Source organism: Meriones unguiculatus, chromosome 6, assembly GCF_030254825.1.
Source record: "Meriones unguiculatus strain TT.TT164.6M chromosome 6, Bangor_MerUng_6.1, whole genome shotgun sequence".
Taxonomy (NCBI): domain Eukaryota; kingdom Metazoa; phylum Chordata; class Mammalia; order Rodentia; family Muridae; genus Meriones; species Meriones unguiculatus.
The window spans coordinates 29936877-29962821 of NC_083354.1; the positions used below are offsets into that span (position 1 = coordinate 29936877).

Consider the following 25945-nt stretch of genomic DNA (forward strand, 5'->3'; position numbering starts at 1 on the left):
GGTGAACCACACCAATCACCTGTTTACAATAAATAGAAAGTTCTTGTATTAAAGGTGTGAGGTAGGATTCAACCACACCAAACTAGAAATAGTGTTTTACAGTTCACAATTTTGGGGTTCACAATGGCACCAAAATCCTGTAACAGTGTTGTGCTTGTATTTTTACCTTAATACCATTATATGTTATCCTGTTGGTTATCCTGATGTAAATATCTTTTTCATCTTCAGTTGTTTTTTTTTTTTTTATGTGCATTGGTGCTTTGCCTGCACATACATCTGTGTGGGCTGTCATATCCCCTGGAACTGGACTTCAGGCAGCATAAGCTGCCACATGGGTGCCAAGAGTTCAACAGGGTCCTCTTCTCCAGCCCATAAATATCAATTCTTAAAACTCGTCAAACTGATCCATTACTTCATGCTTCCCTAAGCATTTTATTTAGACAAATAAATCAACCCATACAACTTCATTAGGTAAATTCAGTTGTTATCCAATTTTTCCAGAAGTGGAAACTAAACTTGCTTAAGTCGTGAGCTCTTTATTCCAAAGCAGGCCAGACAGAGGCTGAGGGAGTTCCCAGAGGACCTCCAGAGTGAGCAGGAAGGTGGTCACATGCTTTTCAGTATGCCCCCATTTCCATCCCTGATTATCCTTTAGTGCAGCAGCTCTTGGTTCACTGGCTCCTCTCTTTAATAAAATGGGATTTAATTTGTAGCCTGTCTCATAAGGCTTTAGTAAAAGAATGCTTCCAGGTGATTAGCCACCGGTCTGCAGAGAGTTCCTGCTCAGGATCTCTAAACAGGTAGACTCAAAGTTTGGTCTTTCTTCACCAGTTAGGAATACAAACTAAGGCCTTTGTGAACACCCAATGAGACTGAAAAACAGAGCCTAATCCAGACAGAATTAGGCATTCTCACATGTGTGTTATGTGGGCATGTACACATGTACATATGCATATGAAGGTCAGAGACTTCTCTGTTTCTCTTTTGGTTTTGGTTTTTCCAGATCGTTTTCTCGGTGTAATAGTTCTGGCTGTCTGGCCTTGAACTCAAGCCAAGTGCTGGGATTACAGGCATGAGCCACCACACCCAGCTTCAGGTGATTTTCTTATTTTTCTTAGAGCATTCCTCTTACAAATGTGCACCACCACCCTAGTGTTTTAATATGAGTTCTAGGGATCAGACTCAGGTCCTCATCTTGTATCAAAGCCATTCTCCAGCCCTCTTCTGAGATTTTTAAAGACAAAAAAAAAAAAAAAGAGCATGTTTTAAAACAAGCATGTTCAGAGTAAGAGATCCTTAAAGAGGAGTAAATACAAATGGCATCTTTATCCAAATTTCCCTATAGTGTGTAACTTACGTGCACATAACATAACTTCTTAGGTAATTTGCCCTCTCAGGTCAGGTAGATAGTGTAACTTAGATTACTAGCATTGCTGCTGCCCATTTTGTATTTTGTGCTGCAGCATTAGGGTTGGGTTTGAGTACTTAGACTCCATCTTCCACTTCCATGACATAGTGTGCCCAGCCATTTGTTTTTGAAGCTTTGTTAGCAGGCGATACCTGTAATTTAGCAATGACAGAGACAGACTCTCTGGCACACTTGGAGGAAACCACATTTCTAGGGCTTCTCTAGGAGTATCACAGACTGGAGCCCTTCTGGCCCAGACCTTCCGTCAGTATATGATCACTGACCTTTTTCTACACTGTGATTCCACTCATGTTGACGTGTAGTATATGGGAACAGGAAGCCATGGGACTGGGGAAAGCTGGCCAGAGCAAGAGTGGGGTTGAGGTGTCTCCAAACCCCTACCCAACTCCACAGGTTTAAGTGGCCTTTGTCATACCCCCCAACACACACCCAGTAAAATGAGCTGTCTCAGTGAAGCTGTGTCCTCAGAGTCTGGTCTTGTGGCATTCACGGCTGCCTGAAGTCTGTCTCGCTCCTGGCTGTTCTGCTGGTTGGCATTGCAGGCTAACTGCACCAAAATGGGGGAAGAAGCGGAGCTTGAGGGCAGGGGCACACATCCCTTCAGTTTCAGGAAGCTACTTTTAGCACTACACGAAGAAAAGGCGTCTAACATCCCATGGATATTACTTCATTTTCACCGCAGCCTCGCCCCTCAAGAAACTTGTTTTAATCTAAAGTAGGCTGAACAGTGGTCCCTTCCAAATGTGTATAATATCCAAAGATCCAGGAATATATTATTGTGCAAAACAAAAGGGGATTTCAGATTAAGGATCCTGAAATAGGGAGATTATTCTAGATTATCTGGATGAGCTCAATGTAATCCCAAAAGTCATTAATTCATTACAGGAGGCAGAGGTATGACAGGAGCCACAGAGAGATACAGACCCAGCCACACCCTGCCCTGAGCTGAAAACACATTTGTTTGAATAGTTGGTGTCCAGAAGGTAGTGCTGTTTGGGAAAGTTGTGGAAAGTCTGTGATTTAGCTAATGGAAGTGGGTCTTTGGGAGCAGGCCTTCAAGACATCCACTTCTGGTTCCTCTCTACACTCTGCCTCCTGATCTGTCAGGATGCAAAGAGCTTCTGTCCTCATGATTCCACTGCTGCTGAGTGGCCAGTCATCACACCTTCTCTGTGTCCCTTGAAACCCTGAGCCCAAACAAACCTCTCATTCCTTCCTTCTGCCAAGCATTCTGTCACAGCAACAAGAAAAGTACTGCTGGAGATAGAATGAGTCTTCCCTAGCATCCCTGAAAGGACCTAGCATTCCTACAGGAGCCATTTCTCCAGAATTAGAATACATTTGTGTTCTAAGCCATTAGGTTTGAGTAACTGACTAGAACAGAATAGGAAACCAATACAAACCCAAGCAGAGAAAAGTGATTAGGTCTTCCTCACAGCCTCATAATGAGGTTAATAAGGTTTTACAGACAAGCTTTAATGAAAAACACCATAAAACATGACCTTCTCCCCAGAAGCCATAGTAGTCAATAGGTATCTGGATGGCTGCCTGGAACGGGCCTGGTCTTGTTCCCACTGTTTACGGATCACTCATTTTTGAGGGCTCGCTTTCCTTTTCATGTCTTAGGTGTCTACAGAATGATGACTGATTAAGAACATAGGGTGTGTGGAATAATCTGGAAGGAGACACAGTTACTGATGCTACTGTTTCAATCATGGAACTGAACAGGATTTTCCTACTGTCTTGGCTCCAAGGTGTTCAAATGCCTGAGGGAGGTTGGTATTTCCAAGGTCCAGGGTGTCATGTCACAGAGTGGAATTGACAGTGGTAGCAGCATTTATGAGATGGAAACCAGCACACACTTCCTATCAGAGTTTTTTTCTCCCCAGAGAGCTGACTGACAGTACATCACATGTCCCCACTTTCCTGTAACACCATCCTCACCATCAAGAGGAGCCTGTGTGTGAAATCTGACTAGCTGCTCTCCTCACAGCACTGTGCTTAGCACCTTACTTGCAGGGATCTTGTGTCCTTAGAGCATCAGACATGGCCGTCATGGAGAAGAAACCAGAGAACAGTGAATGACAAGTGTCTGTATCACCTGTGTACCCCAATGGCTGTAGTCACCCACTTGGCTCCATCACTGCACGCCCCCCCCCACCCCGAAGTGTGGCTGCTTCAAACCAAAGGGTCACTCACCTCTAGGCTCATCTGGCTGAGACCTTAGCAGTAACAAACCCAACAAAGAAAATGACTACCGTGCTGACAGGCACGGAAGAACTAGTTAAGGAAGCTTCCATCCTTGGAATAGGATCCCTGAGACGATTTCTTCTATCTCATGAGCATAGAGCATGTCTACCTTCATTCCAGAGCCAACCTTCTGACATAGCACAACCTCATCCACTGCAAAGTTCACGGCAACGGACTGAGCACTGAGTTACAAATAAATCAATTGTAACACAAAGCTCTTAGTATTTTAAGTTTACAGTTTTTATGTTTGGCAGAATCCATAGCTGTTCTTACCAATACCCAAGGATGGCAGTTGGACATGCCTGCATCTTCAGGGATGTCAGGATGGTGAATAATCTTGGATGGTAGTGTTAGGGTCCGAATTTCCCTGATCCTAGACTCACCTAGTATGCAAACAGCAGAGAACCTTTACTTTCTGCAGAACTCCAGCATGATGGGGTCTCCACCTTGACACAGGCCCTATTTATTGACAGTCAGGGGAACTGCAGGGATGAGTAGGCGAACTTTACCTTGATTGGTGGGCAGCCAGTCAAGGGGTACGGGGCCAATCCTGATTGGCCAGGGGCTTAGGGACTTTCCCAAGTAGCTATGAATTTTGGCCTAGCCAGACATTGGGGATGATCTGATTGGCTGCCCTTTCCCTCTGATTTCTCTTTTTGGAAACCAAAACCAAAACTCAAGACTAGTCAGGCAAAGTTAAGACTAAAGCCTGTCGCGTAGTCAGACTGGCCCAATGGTGGGTCAGCTGGAATGAAGCCCGCTTGGTAGCGGGTTGTTTTGTCTGTTCACTTAGAGCAAGCCAGGCAGACAGTGCACACTAGGAAGACCAGATTCTTCTGTTTTGTTTTTTGAGACAGGTTTTCTCTATGAAGGCCAACCTCTCCTGGAACTCACTTTGTAGACCAGCTATTCTTGAACTCATAGATCCTCTTGCTTCTGGCTCCCGAGTGCTAGGATTAGAGGCTCCCACCATCACACCCTACTGCAGCCCACTGCAACGGCACTGACTGGCTCTCTTCAGAGAACCAGTGGAAATGCTGACAGTCTGCCTGCTACTGTTATTACTAGCAAAAAGCTGCTCTTTGTCCACCTGAGTTCCCTAACTGCTGCCAGGATCTATGAAACCACAGCATGCTAATTTACAAGCCAATACTTAAGAGCTGGCGTTCTCCATTCTGAGGGGGGTCCTGGAGCTTGGCCTTTGGATGGAGAACCAGGGGTTTGGTTTCTCTTAGGGGAAGCTAGAGCCTTTAGGTTGAGGTCTGAATGTGCTGAGTGTTACAGTTTAAGCTCTTTTAGAATGAGATCCCCAGTTGCAATGGAATCTGGGGCGTCCCAGAGCCTATGGCAATACCAGAGTGTTACAGCTCTTGGCTGAGCTGCTGTGCTGAGCACCACAAAGGCCAAAGACCAACCTGAAGGCAGATCCGGTGAGACACGAGTCAACAGCTGCTGACCGCTGCAGCTGGCAGCACGGGCAATCAAGACTCGGGTGGTTAAGGAACTTATGGCGGTGGCCAGGGAGTGGTCCACACAGGCAGCCCAAGTTCAGGTGTTCAGCTGCGATTCTTCCCTCCAAATAGAGGAGTCTCAGCCATATTGAATCGTACCTTTATTCTTTGAAATCAAGGGCAATATAAACCCTGGGCAGAGGAAGGGATTTTGAGGGTGAATGTGTTTGATTTGCTGGGGACAGGGGTCCTATCACAAGAAGGAAAATACAGTAATCCTATAGGGTAGGGGAATCTCCAAGTACAACTGAAGGTCACTGCTGGACTAAGATCCTTAACAGGGTGGGGCATTCCTAGGAATTCCTAGATGCTAGAGCAGTTTCCTTATCAAGGAAGGGTCTGGCTGTAATCTGTCCTGAGGGCTATGTGATGCTCTTTAGCTCCATACAAGACCTGAGGTTACCCAGATCAGGGGAGACTTTCAGAACTGAGAAAAGGGAGTCTATCATAGACCAAGTGCAAATAATTGGCTATCTGGAGGTGACTTCAACCTTATTCAGCAGAGCCCCACAAAGAGCAAAATCCCAGATGTTTCCCATTTAACTCCTGCTGTGATTTTACTCTGAAACTCCGAGGGCTCTTGTTGTGATTGCTTGTTGAAAGGCTATGGAGCCTTTAAAAAGGTTATGGCATGACATCTGGTTCTGGTCTACTTGCTCTGCTTCCTGGTCTACCATGACATAAAAACTGCTGTTTCATGCCCCCTTTGCCAAGAATGAAACTGTTCCATCATGCCTCCCTGCTATGACAGACTTAAGTCTCCTGAAACTGTGAGCCAAAATAAATCTTTCCTCCTTTGTTTCTGTCAGCAATTTGGCCACAGCAACTCAAAACTAACTAATACAATACCCATGGATTTTAGAGCTCCATGCTAGGCATGATGGTGCACACCTGTATTCTCAGCATATGAAGTAGAGGCAGGTGGATCATAAGTTCAAGGCCAGTCTCAGCTACGTACCAGCAAAAATACTGTCTGTTTACCCTAGACACAAAATACTCCCTAACCGCCATGAAGAGAGACTGTCATAGCCTACAAACTCATGTAGCTTTATTGTCACACCACCTGGAATAATTTTTATGTAAGAGTGAAACTTTCAATAACTTTTTTGTAAGAGATAGAAGAAAATTATATCCCTATGCAGTGACATTTTCATACACACTGGAGAGATGAGTCCCATCTGTCCTGTTTGTACCCAGAACAAAATATAGCTTAGTATATTTTATTTACTCTTTTCTGTTAAAATTACTTCAGGCGCTAGCCGAGAACAAAATTAGGCCCGATTCTTGGCAAAGAAAAATACCAAAAAAAAAAAAAAAAAAAAATTGGTCTCTTGGAGGTTTTCTTAATGTGTGTGCCCAAGTATGTGTAGGCATGTAGGCCTATGGAACCCAAAGGACAACCTCAGGTTTCCACCTCCTTGGAAACAAGGTCTTGCAGCCTAGTGCTCACTAATTGGGCTCAACTAGTTAGCCATCAAGCCCCAGAACTGTATTAAAAGAGCACACTACTGCATCTGGTGAGCCAAACTGAAGTCCTCATGGAAGCACTTGGCTGACTGAGATCTCTCTTCCTGGGTTTTTACAAGTATATTGTGCAACCACAATTTGGAGTCAAGTCTCACACTATTCTTTGAAAGGGATCTAACTGGTCGACAACACTTTACTAAGTGAGAAAAAGGTATTACAGAACAGTAATGTCTGCAAAGGACTGGTTCTGAATCTTCTTAAACAATCCTGTTTTGTGTTCTGTATGACTGAAGGCCATGCAAACAAAGCCACAGCAGTACTTGAGGGTGTTCAGAACATTTTGATTCTTCTTTCAGCCACCTCAGATCCAACATGGACCCTCACAGGACTCAGCTGAAAGGTGGTTCACTGAGGCACTAGCCAGGGGAATGGAAAGTCCTGTCTTGCTTAACATGTAGCCAATAACTCTGTTAAGGCTGGCAGTTCTTCTGAAACCTACAGGACAGAATGAGGAAGGTGATGGCAGAGGCTAGCCCTGGATCACCTGTCACCTCCTTTGTTTTATCCAATGTACAAGAGTTGTACAGGAATCTTGAAAACGCTATGTTTTAATTTTTAAAACAGTCCCTCCCAAGTCCCTGGGTTTTCTTCCCACATGCCCATAAGTATAATCTCCTTACAGCTCTATCTGGCCAAAATTCATAGTAGATGTAAAATCCCAGAGAAGTGCACATGTCTTCTTGTTAGTGCACAGGCCTGAGATGGAGAGAAACAAGAAATATGAGACCCCTAGTGGTGACTTCTCCAGAAAACAGCCAGAGAAAACAGTCCTAGGGGTTCTGGGAAGTCTGTAAATTCCTTTATTGTTCTTTTCAATAATATAAAATGTAGTATTTGCAAACACATCTGAATCACCTCCATCAGGAATTTCATTCAAAAATTAATCAGAGTTTTAAATTATTTAGTTTGCGAACAAATCCTTTCTACGTCTGACATGGATTCCACTGCAATTTTCTTCAATCATCTTGACTTAAAATTAAGACTAGACCAGAACATCAAAGATGGCAGAGACTAGACCAGAACATCAAAGATGGCAAAGACTAGACCAGAACATCAAAGATGGCAAAGACTAGACCAGAACATCAAAGATGGCAAAGACATACTGGCTGATTTTCTTTCCCTGCCAGCCTTGCCAAAGCCAAGCTAGATAACTTGAAGGGAAGAAACAGGACTGGCCTCGGGGTCTAGCTCCATAGCCCCACGTATTCATAGGTTTTTAAAGGGGGCTCTAGAATAGGAAACAAAGAAGTACCTCTGGCCAAAGGATCTCAACAGAATGAACCTTACAAAAATGAAAAAGATGGTCCTGGTCCACAGTGCTAATTCTGACCTCACAGGTAATGGAGGCCAGCAGGATTAAACAGCCCACAGGTAGAGCCAGGGCCCAGTCAGGGGTCCACACTCACGTGCGGTAGGCTCTACTGACCATGCTCCATCGCCTAGGCCAGTTGCTGGTACCCAGCCCGACTTCCTGCCACGAGCCAGGTGGCACTCCCTGAAGATAAGAGGGCAGATAGAAACCCATTTTGTTTTTTGTTTTTCCAGTTTTACCCATTGGAACTACCAAGGAGGCAATGAGCTTTGGCCTCAGGAAGTGATAGGAAGAGTTAATTATGTTCTTCAGTGCTGGGTAGGTTTTTGTTGTTTTTTCTCTCTTTCTTTTTCTTAATTCTAAATTTTTATGTGGGTCAGAGTCTCCTATAGTTGAGAACTGCCTTAAACTCCTACTTCACAAACTTTAGCCTCTCAAATATTAAGAGGACAGGTGCGCCCACATACCCAGCTCAGACGTGGTCTTGATATTTTGTCAGCATGTGATCTCTCTCTTAGCCCAGCTACCCTAGGAGCTACTGCGTAGAGGTCCATGGGGCCAGAGTGATGATTTCAGTTGCATCTGGTCTCAGATGACCTTGCTTTGCAACTGCTTAGCTGCAGTCAAGAGTGGGAGACTGGCCACAGCTAACACACCAACAGTCTCCAATATGATGTGTTAATTCCTCTTTGATCTGTGATCTGGTGAAAACTATCTGTGAGGTATGTTTTGTGTGTAGAAAAAAGTAGAGAAGTAATGAGGAAAAAAGAGACAAAAAAGTGTACCTTATATTGGTTTCTTCAAACCGAATGCATGTCTCTGCTGAGAAGTGGGCAAGAGAGATACCTCTGAAACAGCTTGGCAACCTCTTTGGCACTCCTTCTGGTGCTAGCTCTGAGATTTCATACACAGAAATTTTCCTTTCAGAAGGAGCTCTCTCCCAAGATATGGACTGTGATTCCCAAAGGTCATGCGCAAATAAGCTAAAAAAGGTGTCAGGGTCAGGGTGACTCTGAGGTCACCTTGAGGACACAACTCCAATGCCACAGACTGGAGGAAGTGATGAGGAAAACAGCACCAAGCAGTGGGCAAGAAGCCTGGTGCCTGCACCAGTTCTCTCAAAGCTGGTGGAGTAGGAGGGGCAGGCCTCTGCCACAGCTCTGCTGGGAGGAAAGGCACAAGAGGGAGACCCAGCCTCCCAGACGTCTAAACTTGGCTCTGGTTTACCAAGCAGTCTCCAAGGGTACAAAGTATGTGCAATGCTTCTTTCTTGCTGTAATGCAACTAAGAGTTTGCAGCACTCTCAGAAGAACTAAAGCTCTGAGGTGGAAACTGTTAAAGCACGCCATAGGGTGTGTGAGAGTTACCTGGGAGCAGGCCTTTTCCTAGGGGAAGGAAGTGCTGCTCATCTCCATCACTGTTTCTCCTTAAGGACACTGTGACGTGTGCTCAACAGGATCTGAAAACCTGTCCCCGTGAAACATGAACTTTTTCCAGGGAGTAGAATGTCCAGTTACACATTTACAGTTACACAGTTACACAAGTGTCATGTGCCATGTTTGAGCTAAGACATCTTCCTGAGTGACTTGTCGAGGGTGTGGCAATGGGGAAAAGCACTTGAAAAATACATGGACTGGAGGGGCATGCACACTGCTGTGGTTAAAGGAAAGCTACCCTCCACACACACACAGGAACTTGACCTCCTGGTCCTCTTCTTCCTGTGTACCAGTTCTGGGGGCCCAGAAGTACTGCGCAGAGAGCTCCCTGGGCAGCCCTGGCCCGCATCCCCACTGTGTCTCTGGCTAGAAGTGGTGCTGGGGGAGGGCTGCAGGTGAGGGCCCTTCCTCCAGTCTCTTGACATGGCAGGAGTGACAGAACAGGTGGTCCTCCAGTGGGTAGCAGCGGCGGCCATCCTCATCATTGAGCTCCAGACCACAGTCCTACAAGGAGGCAAGAATGTTCCATGAAGACAAAAGAGACTGCAAGAGCAACATGAAACCACAATTCACCCAGTCAGCAAAGGCTGCTGTGTGGTTGTGGGCAGCTCCTGTCCAGTGAAAGAACCAATGGCTACCTGCCACCATGAAGCTCTTCAAATGGGATTGGTTAAAACTAAGATGTAGCTTCAGAACAAATACGTAACAGGCTTCCATGACTCAAAGAAGATAGAAAAATATCATGAATATTTTTTATATGGATTACAAGTTGAAATGATAATATTGTGCATCTTTTGGGTTGGTTAATTAACCCCACACATCTCCCCTCTTTTGAGATAGTGTTTCATGTAGCCAGGCCAGATATGCTCTGTAGTCACTTTTGATCTTCCTGCCTCAGCATAAGTGCTGAGCTTACAGGTGTGCATTACCACTCATAGTTTTTGTGATGCTTCATACTGAGCCCAGGACTCTCTGCATCATAGGCAAGCACTCTACCAACACATCACCAGCAGCCCCAAGCTGTTTCTTTCAACTGTTCGAATGTGGCTACTAAAAAAGCAGGAAGGACACACGTAATTTCAACTGTGGCCCTTGTATTTTGTTGTTCTGTTTGTTTGTTTGTTTTTCAAGACATCCCTGGCTGTCCTGGAACTCATTCTGCAGACTAGGCTGGCCTTGAACTTAGAGATCCACCTGCCTTTGCCTCTGCAAGTGCTGTGATCAAAGGCATGCACTACCACTGCCTGGCAAGGCACTCCTATTTTTAGTGGCCATCCAGGGTCACAAATGTGAAGAGAAGCTTGTTAAGTCTTCACTCTCTTCTTCTGGCTCATGATGTCAGCCATGATGCCCACTCTCAGTGCTGGCTGTGAGATCGATCTTCACGGAACCCATACTCTCTGCTCTCCCTATCTCCAAGATCACAAGTGAGTCTTGTCTATTTCTATGCATACTCAGTATGCATTGAAGATTAGTGCAGTGACTGCTGGCTTTTCTGGCAGTCATAAGGGACTTAAGGTTTCTTCAATGTTGGTCAGAGAAGAAAAGCCCCCCGACACCTTGCTAATTGATGTGCCTGTCTCCAAAAGGGGGTTCTCCATGATTTCCAGGGCTCATTTCAGATAGAACATTCTGCACCCAGGAGGGAAGGACACCTCCTCCCTCAACCCTCATTACACACTTAAGTGACAGAGACTCTCAGGCCCTACACAATCCTCTGAGCTCTGCAGCTTCAGGGTAGCAGTTGGAAGCTTCAGAACTTTCTCATTTTGAATTTGTAAAAAATGGCACAGACCGTCACACCAAGCTCTGTTATCACCCCCATACAATCAGCTCTTGCGGACAGACCTCAGAGAAAACTTGGTCTCTCGGTCACCTCAGTCCCAAGGCCTAGGAGGCCTTCTGGAGTAGGCGTTAGGCCTTAGCGGGGAGGCGCCTACCTCACAGTGGTAGCATTCCACGTGGTAGTCTCTGTCCATAGACACAACACGGATGGTCTCATCTGAGCCCTGGGACAAAAGAAAAGGAAATACAGCCAACAATGGGGCAGGGTGGGAAGAGACTGTGGGAACAACAGGAGGCCTTGGGGGAGGAATATAAATCAACTAACAGTCAATATTAAACACTTGTAGAAAAAAGAATTCCGTGGATGTGAGAGGAGATGGGGGCAGGGTGATCTTCTGGGCTGCCGAAGACAACACTGAAAAAAGGACCAGTGGGAACATTTTGTTTAATTTTATAATTTTTTTTGCATGTGTAATATACACATGACCATATGTGGGCAGGCACACACGTGTGTGTACATGCCTTTGATGTAGACAGGCACACATGGTATGTACATGCATATGAAAGCCTCTATTTTATTCACTGAGGCAGGGTTCACAGATATTTATTTTTAAAGATGAATAAAGGAAAAAAAGCTTTCTGCCCTCTGTTAATCTAAGACAGTTTGATCTGGCTATTGGGACAAATAGGCATAAGAAGGACATGGGGCTAGGAAGCCAGCCCAGGAAAAAGAGACAATGTCAGGCATTAGAAGGGTATGCTGAAAGGTGTAAGAACAGATTACACATCTGAGTGACTCAAGGAAGAGAGCCCAGTCTTTAGAGACCTAGGGCAGATCTAGAAAGGCATCTTACCTCTGGGGGAAGGATGGGAAGTCCACAGGCTGCACACTTCGGGGCCAGTACTCTGGGGAGAAACAAAGGGGGAACATAGCACATAGCTGTGTTGTTACCAGCACAGAAATGGCAACCAGGGCCTGCTGGGAGCCAGCCCTCAGGCTTATGTAGAGCTAGGATCACTCTCTTTAATATGAACATTATTGCTGGCTGCTACAGGGACATCTGGCTGCCTCATGCTCCCCTAGGAATAAGAAGCTCGTTTGCTCCCTTCATGGCTAGCTGGTCTGGTCTGACAAGTAGAGAGCATGGTAGGTGCTAAGACTGACTTGGTGCCTGGTGAAAGTAGGTAAAGCTGGAGATATGGGTGGTCGGATTCCTCTGATTACCATTTTGTGTTCTGCTCTATCACTAAACAGGTTTTTAAACAATTTCTACATACTTTCCATTCTGCTGAGCTCAGTGGGGCCTGGGCACAGGTTGTCATCTAACTCCTCTCCTTACTTGTGATAATCTCGGACACAGTAGATCTTGTTTTCTGAGTCCACAGTGAAAGGCACCCCGTCCAGACATTCATTACAGATGACACAGCGGAAACAGCCAGGGTGATAGGACTTCCCTAGGGCCTGCAGGATCTGAGGACACAAAGAAAACTATTCATGAAGATGAAAGGAAGGAAGGGACATGGAGAAAGAGGAACATATTGGCAGAGGCTCCACCCAGCTCAGAGTTTAACCTGGACAAAGGTCAAGAGAGGGCTAGTCTGCTTAGACACATCAACAGGAGAGGATCAAACAGGGACCTATGCAAACTCTCAGTTACTGACTGGGAGGAAATAAAGAGACTCTAACCCTTCTTTATAGCAATGCTAGGAAAGGCTGAGCCTGTCCTGGGACCAGAACCTTGGGAAAAAGCAATAAACCAGTCAAGTCTGGTCACAAAAGCATCTAACCCTGATATGGAAAGCAGCAGGTATATAAAAGAATGAAAGCAAATTCCAGATGGAGCTAGAACTTAAACAAAACCTTCTCACATCCTAAGATCCCTTCCATTCGGCTTTGATTCTGCAGCGTGACAACCTAGAAGCATGGCTGGAGCCCTGATCATCTCAAATCCAAATAAAATAGAAAAACATCTCTGTTGTTGTCGTTTTTTAAAACACAATGAAGGGAAAGCCCCAAAGGCCTCCTTGCTCTAAATGTCATTTGATTTAGATGTGGTAACTTGAACTACTAGGGCCCTTTCAAAACAAAAACAACCAAGAAACAGAGGGAGGAGAGGAGGCAAACAAAAATGAGGAAAGGAAAGAAGGAGAGGAGTGGGGAAGGAAGGGGAGGAGAGGAGAGAGAAAAGGGAGGGCGAGGGGAAAGGAGAAGAAAGAGGGAATTGAGGAGAGAGGAGGGGAAAGGAGAAAAGAGAGGGTGTTGAGGGGAAAGAAGATAGAAAGGGAAGGGGAAAGGAGATGAGAGGGGTTATGAAGGAGAGGGAGGGGGAGGAGAGCAAAGAGAAGAGAAGAGGGAGGGAGACAGGGAGGAGGAGAGAGGGGAGGAGGTTTAAGAGAGTGGGGGAAGAGGGGAGAGGAAGGGAGGGAAGGAAGAGAATGAGGAGAGGGTAGGAAGGGGAGAGGGAGAAAGGGAAGAAGGAGAGGCATTGTGAAGAAAGGGAAAAATAGAAGAAAGGAAAAGAAACAAGAACAGCATATCTTTGGTGAAGTCAGTGGGTCACAATGTTGTCAGGTATGGCTGTGAAGTCCTAATCTCAAAGTGCAGCCCCTCAATCTGCAACTTTTAGTACTACCTGAGAACTTGGTAAAAAGACAAAACAAAAACAAAAACACACATCCCCAGTCCCCACCCCAGATCTCCTTATTCAGAATCACCAGGATGATGTTTAACAGCTGATGGCTTAAGATAATTAGATGCATACTATTAGAGTCAGAGACCTCTGTCATTTGTAGTTGAAAGCATATTTGCTGATTCAGTGGGAGATTTACTTCTGCAATTACCTGGGCCATGAAATAGCAAAAATAACAGAACTGTGACATCACCATGAACAGGAGCACCCAACACCAGTCCACAGGGAAAACACCGGGTGGGTATTAAGCCAAGAAGAAAGCCTTCAAACAGGCCTAAGGAAGGGGCCCTGGAACTTCCGCAGGCTCTGCAGGACACTGTGAGACTGTGGAGGAGATGCTGCGACCCAGGTCCTTCCACGGTTTGAGTAAACAACTGTGGCATAGGCCAACTAATCTGCCACCCCAGACTGGATCTCACTTCCTCGTGCCCTACTGGGTTGTACTACCTCTAAAGGCCCTCTCCACTGCAGCACACTGCCACGGAGGGACAACTCCCAAAGTCTACCTGGCAACGGGAATGCATGTCCTCTTAAAGGCAGAAAGAGATCCTTAGATTAAGTTAATCTTCACTGCGCCTCAAGTCAATATGACAGAAAATGCCATTTTGCTACACCCTGGCTAGATTCTTAAATTCTAGCATTGAGGAATAGGATTTATTTCAGAAGATACCCCTTTAGTAACAGTGTATTCAAACAGACAGCTTATACAGTTGGACAGCATGCTCTGCTACAGAGTAAGTGGGTGTTGGCTAGAGTCTTTCTGAGGTAAGAGAGTCTGCTCATCAGATAAGACAGAGGACCTGAGTTCAGTTTCCAGAACCCACAACTGGTGACTCACAGACACTGGAACTCCAGCTCCAGGGGTCCTGACACCTTCCTCTGTCCTCTATGGGCACTCACATACATGTGCACATACGAACAGACACACACGCACACACGCACACACGCATACAAGTACAACTAAATTCAGATGTTCATATCACTTCACAAACGCACATGCATACACATAATTTTTAAAAAAGAAAAATATTTAAAATATATTTTTTAAAAGGACTCTTCATTTTTAGAATTCTTGGCAGCAGGTGAGAGTTCTTTTTTAAAGCTTGGCGTCACATCACTCTTAAACAGGTGAAGAGATATGGCTGTACACCCACAAGTACACACACACACACACACACACACACACACACCGGTAATATGTGGCAAAAAGCTACATTGCTCAATATGGTAGTGTGAATTAGAATGGGCCTCATAGGCTCATATATTTGAATACATGGTCCCTAGCTGATGGAACTGTTTTGGAAGGATGTTTTGGAAGTTGATGGAACTGTTTTGGAAGGATGTTTTGGGAGGAGTTAGGAGGTGTGTCACTGGGTCTTTAAGGTGTTAAAAGCCCAGATCGTTCCCAGTTAGCTCTTTCTGCCTCCTACTTTTAGACAAGGATGTAAGCTCTTAGTTACTGCTCTAGTACCATGCCTGCCTGCTATGCTTCTTGCCAAGATAGTCATGAACTCACCCTCTAGAATTGTAAGGCCCCACTAAACTGTTTCTTCTATAAGTTAACTTAGTCATGCTGTCTTTTTACAATAATAAAAAATTAATTTAGACTCCTGGAGGCTTTGGCTAGTAGTGAGGCCACAGCTGTCCTAGGGCTAAGCTCTGCTGTATTCCAGGCCTAGATGACAACAGTTGTTCTGTTCACTCTTGCTTTGTAAATGTTAGTATAGAACCAGAAATAAAGCACATCCATTAAAGACATGTACAAGGACTGAGAATGTAGCTCAGTTAGCAGAGATCTTGCCTAGCATGCATGAGGTTCAGGGTTCAATACCCAGCACTAGGCCAGGCATTGTGGAACATTTCTTTAATCCCAGCTCTGAGAAAACAGAGACAGGTATATCTCTATAAGTTTGAGCCAAGCTGGTCTACATAGCAAAGCCAAGACAACATAGTGAGACCTTGTTTCAAAAAATCAAAACAAACAAAAAACTAGCACCACATACAACCAGTGGTGATTCACACCTGTAATCCTACCATTCTGAGGCAGAGGTGGAAAAGCCAGAAATTTAAGGTAATCTCAACCACTTAGAAAGTCTGAGACCATCTCAAAACAAAACAAAAACCATGTGAACAAGAGTGCTCTGAAATGGTTGAAGCTTTGTGCACAGGTAGCTCAAAATGGCAAACACTCAAGTTCATATGACATACAACAGAAATTAAAAAAAACAAAAACCAAAAACGAATAGCAGGAACAATGAATCTCATAATGCCAAGCTCTGTAGACCAGGCTAGTCTTGAACTCAGAGATTTACCTGCTTGTGCCTTCCAAATGCTGGAATTAAAGGCATGTGCCACCACCACCCAGCTTAGCTCTTAAATTCTTAAAGGCTAGTTTCCGATGATAAAAGATTCCTTAACTTAGTACCTGATTCCCCAGGGAACCTTATTCTCACTTATGAAACAAAGACTCAGACAACCTAGAAGAGCCACTGGCTGAGCACAGTGGGCCACGCTTGGGCCCTGTCTGTATGAACGCCAAAGGCTTTCTTAGGAATGGTCTGTGCTGGAAGTAAAAACAACTGCATTCTTCTGACTGCACCTGACAACCAGGCAGCTGAGATTTCTGAAAGTAAAATGAGCTGGTCCTAGCACCTCACTGGGAAAGGTAAGGATCACGGAGAAACCAGAGGTCAGCCAGTGTGAGCAGTCACTGCAGTATGCACACTTAAGACTGCAGTGGTCAAGCCAATGGCAGCTCCTATTAGAAGTGGCTGCACTGTGCAAGGACTTAAATGTAACTAACAGTGACCACAACCAGAAAGAAAACATGGTGTTCAGTTGTTAACTTTTTATCCTCCTTCCAAGGTGCCATGATCTTGCTGAATACTCACCATGTCCATGATCAGATGTCCACAAAGAAAGCACCTATCTGCAGACTGCTGAAAGCCAGAGTACTGTTGAGAGAGAGAGAGAGAGAGAAAAGACGAGTCAGCTACCTCCCCACAACAGAGAGAATGATGGACTTCTGAGAAATGTGTGATTCCCCTGAGGGTGTGCAGCTGTGTGCTGAGTCTGCACAGTGCTGGGCTCCCCATTCTAGCAGCTGCATCTGGGCCCGTCTCTGTGTCAGGCTTTATGTGACAAACACAGAGACTTTAATCCCCATCTCAAAGACTCCCAGAGAATCTTTGAATCACAAAATCCTTAAGATTTGGAAACTTGAAACAAATATAAGTTTATAGGTCCCACCTCAGATTTACTGAACTGGAGGCAGGGCTGGAGCTTGACAAGCGCATGCACACTGACACACATGTACACAAACGCGCACGCTCCCCCCCCCCCCCCACGTGCTGGGGGAGAGGCACATGCACACAAGCATGAAGCCGTGGCTTGTCTTCTCTTCCAAGAATCAGGTTACCCAGGCGTCCATAAGGAGGGAATGGCCAGGAGTGCAGAAAAACAGTTTCCAGGCCTCTCAGGAGCCTGCCCTAGGCAACCCTGCCTATGCAGTCTGCATAATATACTCACCAAAAAGTCTTCCTCACAGAATACTTTGCCATTGACAAAATAGAAAGCTTTTCCTCTTAACTTCCTGCCTGAAGTAAAAACAGGAAGATGGGGTAAAAGGAAAAGGTTACTATATAATAAAGATAGCATTGAAGAAACCACACATAGGAAATGCCAACTGGTTTATTATTATTATTTTAAATTATTTATTCACTTCCATCCCCGCCCTCCTGCATCCTCCTCCCTGATTCCTCAGAAAAGGGGAGCCCCCCTACCCCCCCCCCCACCCTGCTCATCTGTTCACATGAGGACTGAGTTCATCTTCTCCCCTGTGGCCTGGTAGGGAAAGTGGTCAAAAGCAGGCAACATAGTCCACGTCAGAGTCGGTCCCCGCTCCGCTTACTAGAGGACCCACATGAAGCCTGAGCTGCCCATCGGCTAAAAATATGTAGAGGACCTAGGTCCAGTCCATGCATGGTCCTTGCTTGGTGCTTCAGACTCCACAGGCCCATCTGGGCCCTGGTTAGTTGGCTCTGTTGGTCTTCTTGTGGTGCTCCTGTCACCTCTAGGTCTTTTTACCCCCCCCCCCCTTTCACTAGACTCTGTATGCTTCACCCAATGTTTGGCTGTGAGTCTCAGCATCTGTTTCGAACTGTTGCTCACTGTAGCCTCTAAGAGGACAACTCTGATAAGGTTCCTGTCCACAAGCATAGCAGAGTATCATTAACAGTGTTAGGGACTGGTGGAAATGTCAACTGTTAATGACAGTTTTGGTTTTTTTTAATTAAAGGATGATATTAGCTGGGTGTGGTGCTCGACACCTGTAATCCTAGCATTTGAGAGGCAAAGACAGGAGGCTCACCACAAGTCTGAGGTCAGCCTAGGCTATACAGTGAGTGACAGTGCGGCCCTCAGCAAAGAACAGACCAAATCCAGGAAGGTTTCTTGGTTGGTGCTGTTTAACAGGCAGATTTGAAGCCAGCTTGAGTCCACCATACATCTCCTTCTTAGAGATCCATCAATGAACCTCCGTGACAGGCTAGAGGAGGCACGCCAGCACAAGGCCCTGGCAGAAGTCTCTCCTGAGGCACTACGGATAATCACCCATGACAACCTACCAGCTTGCTACAAAATGGTGACTATAAAAAGCCACAGGGAAGGATATGTTGTATTTTTCTCTTGATGTAAATGGTGTGGGTATGGGACTTCAAAGCATGAACTCTTAGATTTCTGATTCTATGAGGCTGATACACTGATCAGAAAAACATTCTCAGTGTGGTGGCACATGCCTTTAATCCCAGCACTCTAAGGTTAGGAGGCATAGGCAGGCAGATCTCTGTGAACTCCAGGACAGCCTGGTCTACTAAGCAAGTTCCAGGACAGCCAGAGAAACCCTGTCTCGAAACGCCAAACAACACCAATAACAACTAAAAAGGAAAGAAAGAAAAAAGAAAAACGTAATCAACATCTTTTGACACAAATGAGTAAAGAGCCAGGACACACCCTTGGGAAATTCAAACACAGCACCTCTCCGGAGCACGCAGACGAGGCTCTGCCGTGCTTGGACTCCTAGTGTTCTTGGTACCCAACTGCAGAAAGCCCACAGGCCCCCCAGAAGTCCCAAAATCCTAATGAATTCTTGGCACTGGATGAAGTCAAGATCCTGGAGTCAAGGACCTAACCTGACCACCATGTCAGGGATGTCACAAAGCACAGCGGCACAGGCTTGTTATCCCAGCACTTAAAAGGCTAAGGAGGAGGATTATGAGTTTGAAGGAGAAGGATGAGAAACATCAGAAGAAGCCTGTTACATCATCTCCATAATAATCTGGGTTACTAATAGCAACCTAATATCTACCAGGTAATATATAAAGATGTTAATTCCACCTGTAATTGAGAGTATGTAATACAGAACCACAACAAAATTCTATATTCCTCTCATAATTGGCAAAGTAGTAAATCTGGCTGGGCATGGTGGTGCACACCAGTAATTCCAGTACTCAGGAGGCAGAGACAAGGCCTCCCCATGTAGCCCTGGCTAGCCATCAATTTAGTTTGTAGACTAGGCTGGTCTCCAACTCACAGAGATTCTCCAGCATCTTCCTCCTGAGCGCTGGGATTAAAGATGTGGGCCAGCATACCCAGGAACACAAGAAAGTTTACTAATCCAGGTGAACACTGGAGGAGTATCCAAGGAAGTAACTTTCCTGGGAGTCATCTGTCAGTAGCCACAAGCACTGAAATCCATGTGCAAAAGGACACAACATGGTCTACAGACAAAACAGAAGCATCTCCAATGTCCTGGAGACTGAAGAACTGGTAAGCCAATGAAGAACATAGAATTATATTCAATGTGTTGTTATAAAGAATGAGAATTCCAATCATTCGATTTTACCAATAAAGACTCAGGAGCCAGATATTGGGGTAAAAACCTACTAGCTTGGAGAGGCAGAGAAAGCACCCAGCTGACCTCCCTACTCAGAAGACAACCCAGAAGGAAAAAGCCAAAAGCCCCTTCTCCTCCACAGTCTTAAACACCCCTCAACTCAATGCCCCTCCTTTCTGTTTACTCCCTGTCAGCTGGTTTCTTGCTCCATCTCTTGACCGAGGGTTAACTTTACTTAATCCTATTTACAGAAAGGATTACAGGTGAGTGCCAGAGCTGTGCCACAGCAAACAACAAACAGGTTTTTACAATTCACAATCTCAGGGTTCAAATGAGATCAAATATCCTGCGACTTTTTTTTTTTTTTTTTTGTCTAAATAAAAAGACTTTTTCTCTAACATCAATAAACTATATCCTATCAGGTAAAAATTACATTCACAATGTCCAGTGCATAGGTATTTAACAACCTGGAAGAAAGTACTCTACTATTTATCTTGGTGTGTTTAAAGTTCTTTACCTAACTCAATTTCCATCATGACTTGAATTATCAATCAAAAAACATCTTTTTAGACCTAAAATATCTTACAATCAAAAAACATCTTTTTAGACCTAAAATATCTTACAGTCTAAACAGCTAAGCCTTATTGCAAGCCTATAAACTATCTAGTCTTCAGCCCCATCAGAGACCTGAGAAGGATAAATATTCTCTGAATAAGCAGGAAGTGGAGAGCAAGCAGCTTCCAAAACTATAGAAATGACAGATGGTTGGCTGCCTGGACAGTCCCCCAAAATTTCTCTATAACGTTGGAGCATCATCTTCAGCCTTCTAACTCAGAATATCTGACAGACTTTTCTGTGAAGTAGATATTATGAAGGACTTGCCTACCTTGTCCTTGCAAAGCTCAACAGTCCACTTTCCTGCATACAGTTTGTCCAGTGGCTAGCTTACTACATATGAAGCAAACCCCACATGGAGGTTGTTTGATCCTCTTTAAAGTGGAATGGGGGTACTGCCAAAAGCTGACATGACTTATTGTCAAAAAAGTCTTAAATTAATAAAACAACTTTAAATGCCACATTCTATAGATCTCAGAGGCTTCTGAAGACCACCTCTCTATCTCAGTATATTTGAACAGGCAAATGTTGCTTCTCTAGCTATTTACTATCTGATTAACTTAGAAAACACCTGTGATTAACTAAACTAGTACCTAACAAAACCGTAAGTTTGATAGACTGAAATATTAACTTGCATTTCTTACTTATCCTAAACAGTTTGTGATAGTAGCTTTCAAAAGGACTAGAACTTCACATAGCATTTCTAAGTACATAGGTACAATACCAAAATATAAACCTAACTTTGTGTCAATATACAAAGATCTGTAACAGTGTGAACAAATATAACCATAATTTTGTAACAACATAAAAAGATCTATACTAATGTAAGCTTTTTAGCTCTAGCAGCTCTATAGTTTAAGAGTAGATTCAAACCAGGCATGGTGGCACAGGCCTGTAATCCCAGCACTCAAGGAGGCAGAAGCAGGTGAATTTCTGTGAGTTTGAGGCCAGCCTGGTCTACAAAGTGAGTCCAGGACAGCCAAGGGTACATACACAGAGAAATCAATCCTATGCTAGGGCTGAGCCATACCACAATCACCTGTTTTCAATAACAGAAAGTTCTTGAATTAAAGTTGTGTGTGAGGGCTGAGCCACAACAACAACAAAAAAAAAAAAATGGTTTTTTTCAGCTCACAGTCTCAGAGTTCACAATGGAATCAAATATCCTAGAACATCAATGGATACACTAAACACTGACCAAAGTTAAAGAACTGGATCTATCCATATTGTTTAATTTCACATCCAGACTTTGACACTTGTCCTTCCATCAAGTCACACACTGATGACTGAATTCTAGTCCAATCTAACCCATGGAGCACCCACATTTCCCTGATTTGTCCTTAGACTTCCCAGGGGATGAACCAGTTAAGACACTGAACCCCATAGGGGGTGTGGTTGCAGGTGGACCACTAGAGGGAGCAAAGGTGCCACCAGGAAACTTCATCTTATGTATGAAAAACACCAAACATCAGCTCTGCTTCCAGAATGGGATGGAAAGTGAAAGGGAACCTGAGCTAAAACCAATGCTTGGTTTTAATAAGGGTAGAGGAGCTGGGGAGATGGCTCAGCAGCTGAAAGAATTTGCTGCTCTTGGAGAAGACAATAGGTTGCATTCCCAGGACTCACATGCTGGTGCACAGTGAGCAGTGACCCTAGTTCCAGGGAATCTAACGCCCTCTTCTGGCCTCTGTGTGCACCCTGCATGAGGGGGTACACATGGAACACTTGGCAAAACACCATGCACATCTAAAAAAAATCTTAATAGGGGAAAGAAAGCTCTATCCTAAAACCCACAAAGACCAATAACATGCAGAGATATTAAATCTCCAAGCACATAAACACACACAAATGTTACACAAAGATCTGTAACATCACCAAGGACTGTGAGGTGTTCATGATCTCTGTCACTGCATATCTTCCTAAGCTACTGAGTAAGTGTAAAATGACAGACTCTTCCTGGAAAGGAAGTTTTAAGATGTTTATCTCGACATGAGGCTGACTTGGCTTTGGGACAGAATTAAAAAAATGTCGATAAATATTTACTCAAAGAAACGATTACATAAAACAGTGCATCTAACTGATGAACTGTTACACAGTCTTTTAAAATACCACATGAATCATGTTTTAATGGTACCATAAAATGCTTATGCTTTAAAAAGATTGTCAGAACACATTAGTGAGTAAAGAAAGCAAGCCAGACACGTGTATTCACAGCACAGTTCCGTTTTGGTAAATATCAAACACAGCACTGATACAAAGCAGTGAGAAGAGGAAGAGTGGCCAGCAATGGTGAAAATGTAATAGGTAGAAGCGACTGTCCACTTTATTTACTTCTAACATACCTGACAAACGGTATTAGAATTTTCATTTTTTTTACTTTGTACGTTTTTTTGGAATTATGTATAACATAAAAATACTAATTTAATTTTAAAATGCTATGCTACTATTTTTTAAATGTAATATTATAATGTGAAAAGAAAAAGAAAAGTAAGATGTAAATGTCTCAACCACGTGAGACGGTCCCTGTGTGAGGGTGCCCAGGGGCAGATAGGTACAGCACCTGCAGAATGGAGGCAGATTCGCTTTTTTCTTCTTTCCTACGGGTCACCAAATGCTTAACAACAAGCAGGCACTGCTGGGATTTCTTTTTTTTTTTTTTTTAAGTCAGTGTCTTGCCACATGGCCCAGGTTGGTCCTGAACTCACTATGTAGCCTTGGATGGCCTTGAATATTAAATCCGGGTATCTTAGAAACCACCAGCTGGTTGACAAGTGTTCTTGCTGCCAGCCCTGGGTGGAGAGGTTTTTTCCCCAGACAGGACAGGTCAGGGAGAAGCTCAGAGGGTACATCTGCTTGCTCTCTGTTCTCAGTCTACACGCTAGCCACCTGCAGAGACCCAAGACGGTGGGAATGGGTCTGCGCCAGAGAACTTAAACTCCAGTCCTCACTTCGGGCTAGAGACTGTTTATTTGCTTTACTCCGTCTGAGTGAGAAAAGACAAAATACCACCTGCTAATTGTCCTTCATGCTTCACGGTTTGTCTGGAGTCTTTGTAGTCTTTCTAATGTTTAAAAATTGTTTTTATTTTTAAAGTTTATATGTACATGTATGTGTCTATGTATATATGTACCATGTGTATATATATACCCAGGGAGGTCAAAGGATATTAGATCCCCTGGAGCTGGAGGGGCAGGCAGTTGTGAGCTGCTTAACATGGGTATGCTCTTTACCCCTGATACACCTCTTTAGTCGGGGCTTTGTATGTATTTATATATACACACACACAAATATATACATATATATATACATACATACATACATATATACATATATATTGGTTTTTCAAGACAGGTTTTCTCTGCATGGCCTTGGCTGTCCTGGACTCACTTTGTAGACCAGGCTGGCTTTGAACTCACAGAGATCTGCCTGCCTCTGCCTCCCTGAGTGCTGGGATCAAGGCATGTGCAATCACATCTGGCTGTGCTTTGTATATATATATTTTAAAGATTTACTTATTTTATGTCTATGAGTGTTCTATTTGTATTTACATCTGCCAGAAGAGGGAATCAGTTCACATTATAGATGGTTGTGAGCCACCACGTGGTCGCTGGGACTAGAACTCATGACCTGGAAGAGCAGACAGTGCTTTTAACCATCTCTCCAGCCCTGGCTTTGTACATTTTAAGGCAGCAGTTTTAAACCCAGTGCTGACTCTGTCTTGTCACTGGCCTTTCAGGAACTCTACAGTCATTTTCTCAACATCATCTTCTACTCTAGGCTTCAGATTGGGCAAATGACTCAGTAGATGAAGCAGAAATAAAGCACAGGCCTGCTACTACCCCTGAGCAGAGCAGTGCAGAACTGATTACTTCTCAGAGTAACATGGAACCATATCTCCAGAGCACTCTCAACTTTGGGGTTTCCTTTCTTCCCACAAAAATGTAATTACCCCAGTAATGGTATGGAACCAGAACCTTGTATGTGACAGGCAGGTACTCTGCTGCTGAACTATAATCTCATCAAAAGCATCACAAATGGGGAATCCTACACTCATCCAAGTAACAAGTGGGCAGTTTCATCTGGTTCCAAAGGTGCCTGAGGAGCTGCTTCTTTCGGCCACCCCCCAGTCCTAATTTTTGTAGAAGACAAACCTACACTGTCCTTTCCTCAGTGAATGCAAAAGATATCACTATTTACAACATTCTTCACACTTGGGGCCTTTACTACACTGTCGCTGGTGAGTGTAATCAGAGTTCTCCAATGGTATACATTTGCACAGAGCAAGACTAGCTCCACATCATATTTGTAGGCAACCTGTTTAGAGCAAGAAGACACGAAGGGAGGGCGTCAGGAAACAGCAGTCAGTCAGTCTTGGGAGCAGGAAGGCAAAGAAGGCTTGATCCAGGATCCGTCACTCCAGATCGGGCCACGACCACAGATGCTAACGGCCAGAGCACACAGCTACCACTAGGTGGTGCTAAACCCAGGCAGGAGCAGGACAGACTGAGAGAATCCATTTACCTGAGAGCCCCAAACTGGCAGGAGTGTAAGGAGGTGGCATAGATTTCATTTATCTTGCAAAAATGCAACTCTCCACTTTAGGCATTTGAGCCTAACTTAACTGCATTTTTACTGAGTCCTCCTTTGCTGATGGGTAAATAAATACTAAAGAAGTCAAACTTAAAGGCTGGAGTTGAAATTAGAGTCTTCCCAGGGCAACAGTCTCTTCACACTACACAACCTCTCTCGTTTCTGTTCTCTGAGGACGCTCTCTCAGAATAGGGAACATGGGGGAGGAGAAGGCAGCTACTGCCATCGGCGGCTATCCACACGTGAATTTAATTAAAGTAACTTTAAGGGTTAAGAGTGTTTTCCAAGTACTTGATGGGCACTGAGACCACAAGGCTGTAGGACATCTATGTTGTCATACAGTCTGGACTCTGAGCTACTTCTTCAAGCAGCCTTTGCCAGGGGCTTTTTCCCAAGTGCTGGGGGTGAGAGGGTTGGGCTCCCAGTAAGGACCCTTCACTAGTTTGTTGATGGCTATCTTCTTGCTTTGTCCTCATGTGGTGCCAAGAAAACTACTATCTCTCTATTCTCATTAAAGGGTACCATCTCCCTAATCCCCTACCTCAAAACACCATCACACTGAGGTCAGCACAAAATTTGGGAGAATACATACTTCATTCCATTCCAGGGAAGATGTTGGATTTCTTGCTATTGCCTGCAAAATTTCATCCCCACTCTGCTCATCTGGGCATGAGATATGACACTGTTTTACCTCTTCTAGAAGCTCATCCTTAATAGCATGTCATCAAGGAGCTGCTACTGCTAACACAGACAGGACAGAACAAACAGCAGGGTGAGCAAGTTTCATCCATGTTTTGAAACCACCTATATGTGGGCTTGTGGCACTGGCTCAGGGAGAAAGACTATGTGCTGCATCTGTATGCAGACATGAGTCCCCAGCTCTAGAACTCAGGGTAAAAGCTGGTGC

General features: G+C 44.5%; 1 protein-coding gene across 1 annotated transcript in view; it reads right to left on the bottom strand.

Annotated features, from left to right (window-relative positions):
* Positions 1-7494: 7494 nt before the first annotated feature.
* Positions 7495-25945, bottom strand: part of Limd1 (LIM domain containing 1) — a 52311-nt gene continuing 33860 nt past the window's right edge. The window contains exons 3-8 of the mRNA XM_021646548.2: positions 17469-17536; positions 16832-16894; positions 12591-12721; positions 12105-12156; positions 11406-11474; positions 7495-9969 (exon numbers count right to left, since the gene is read on the bottom strand). Coding sequence (XP_021502223.2) covers positions 9832-9969; positions 11406-11474; positions 12105-12156; positions 12591-12721; positions 16832-16894; positions 17469-17536 — 521 coding nt within the window. The 3' untranslated portion in view covers positions 7495-9831. The remainder of the gene's footprint in view (positions 9970-11405; positions 11475-12104; positions 12157-12590; positions 12722-16831; positions 16895-17468; positions 17537-25945) is intronic.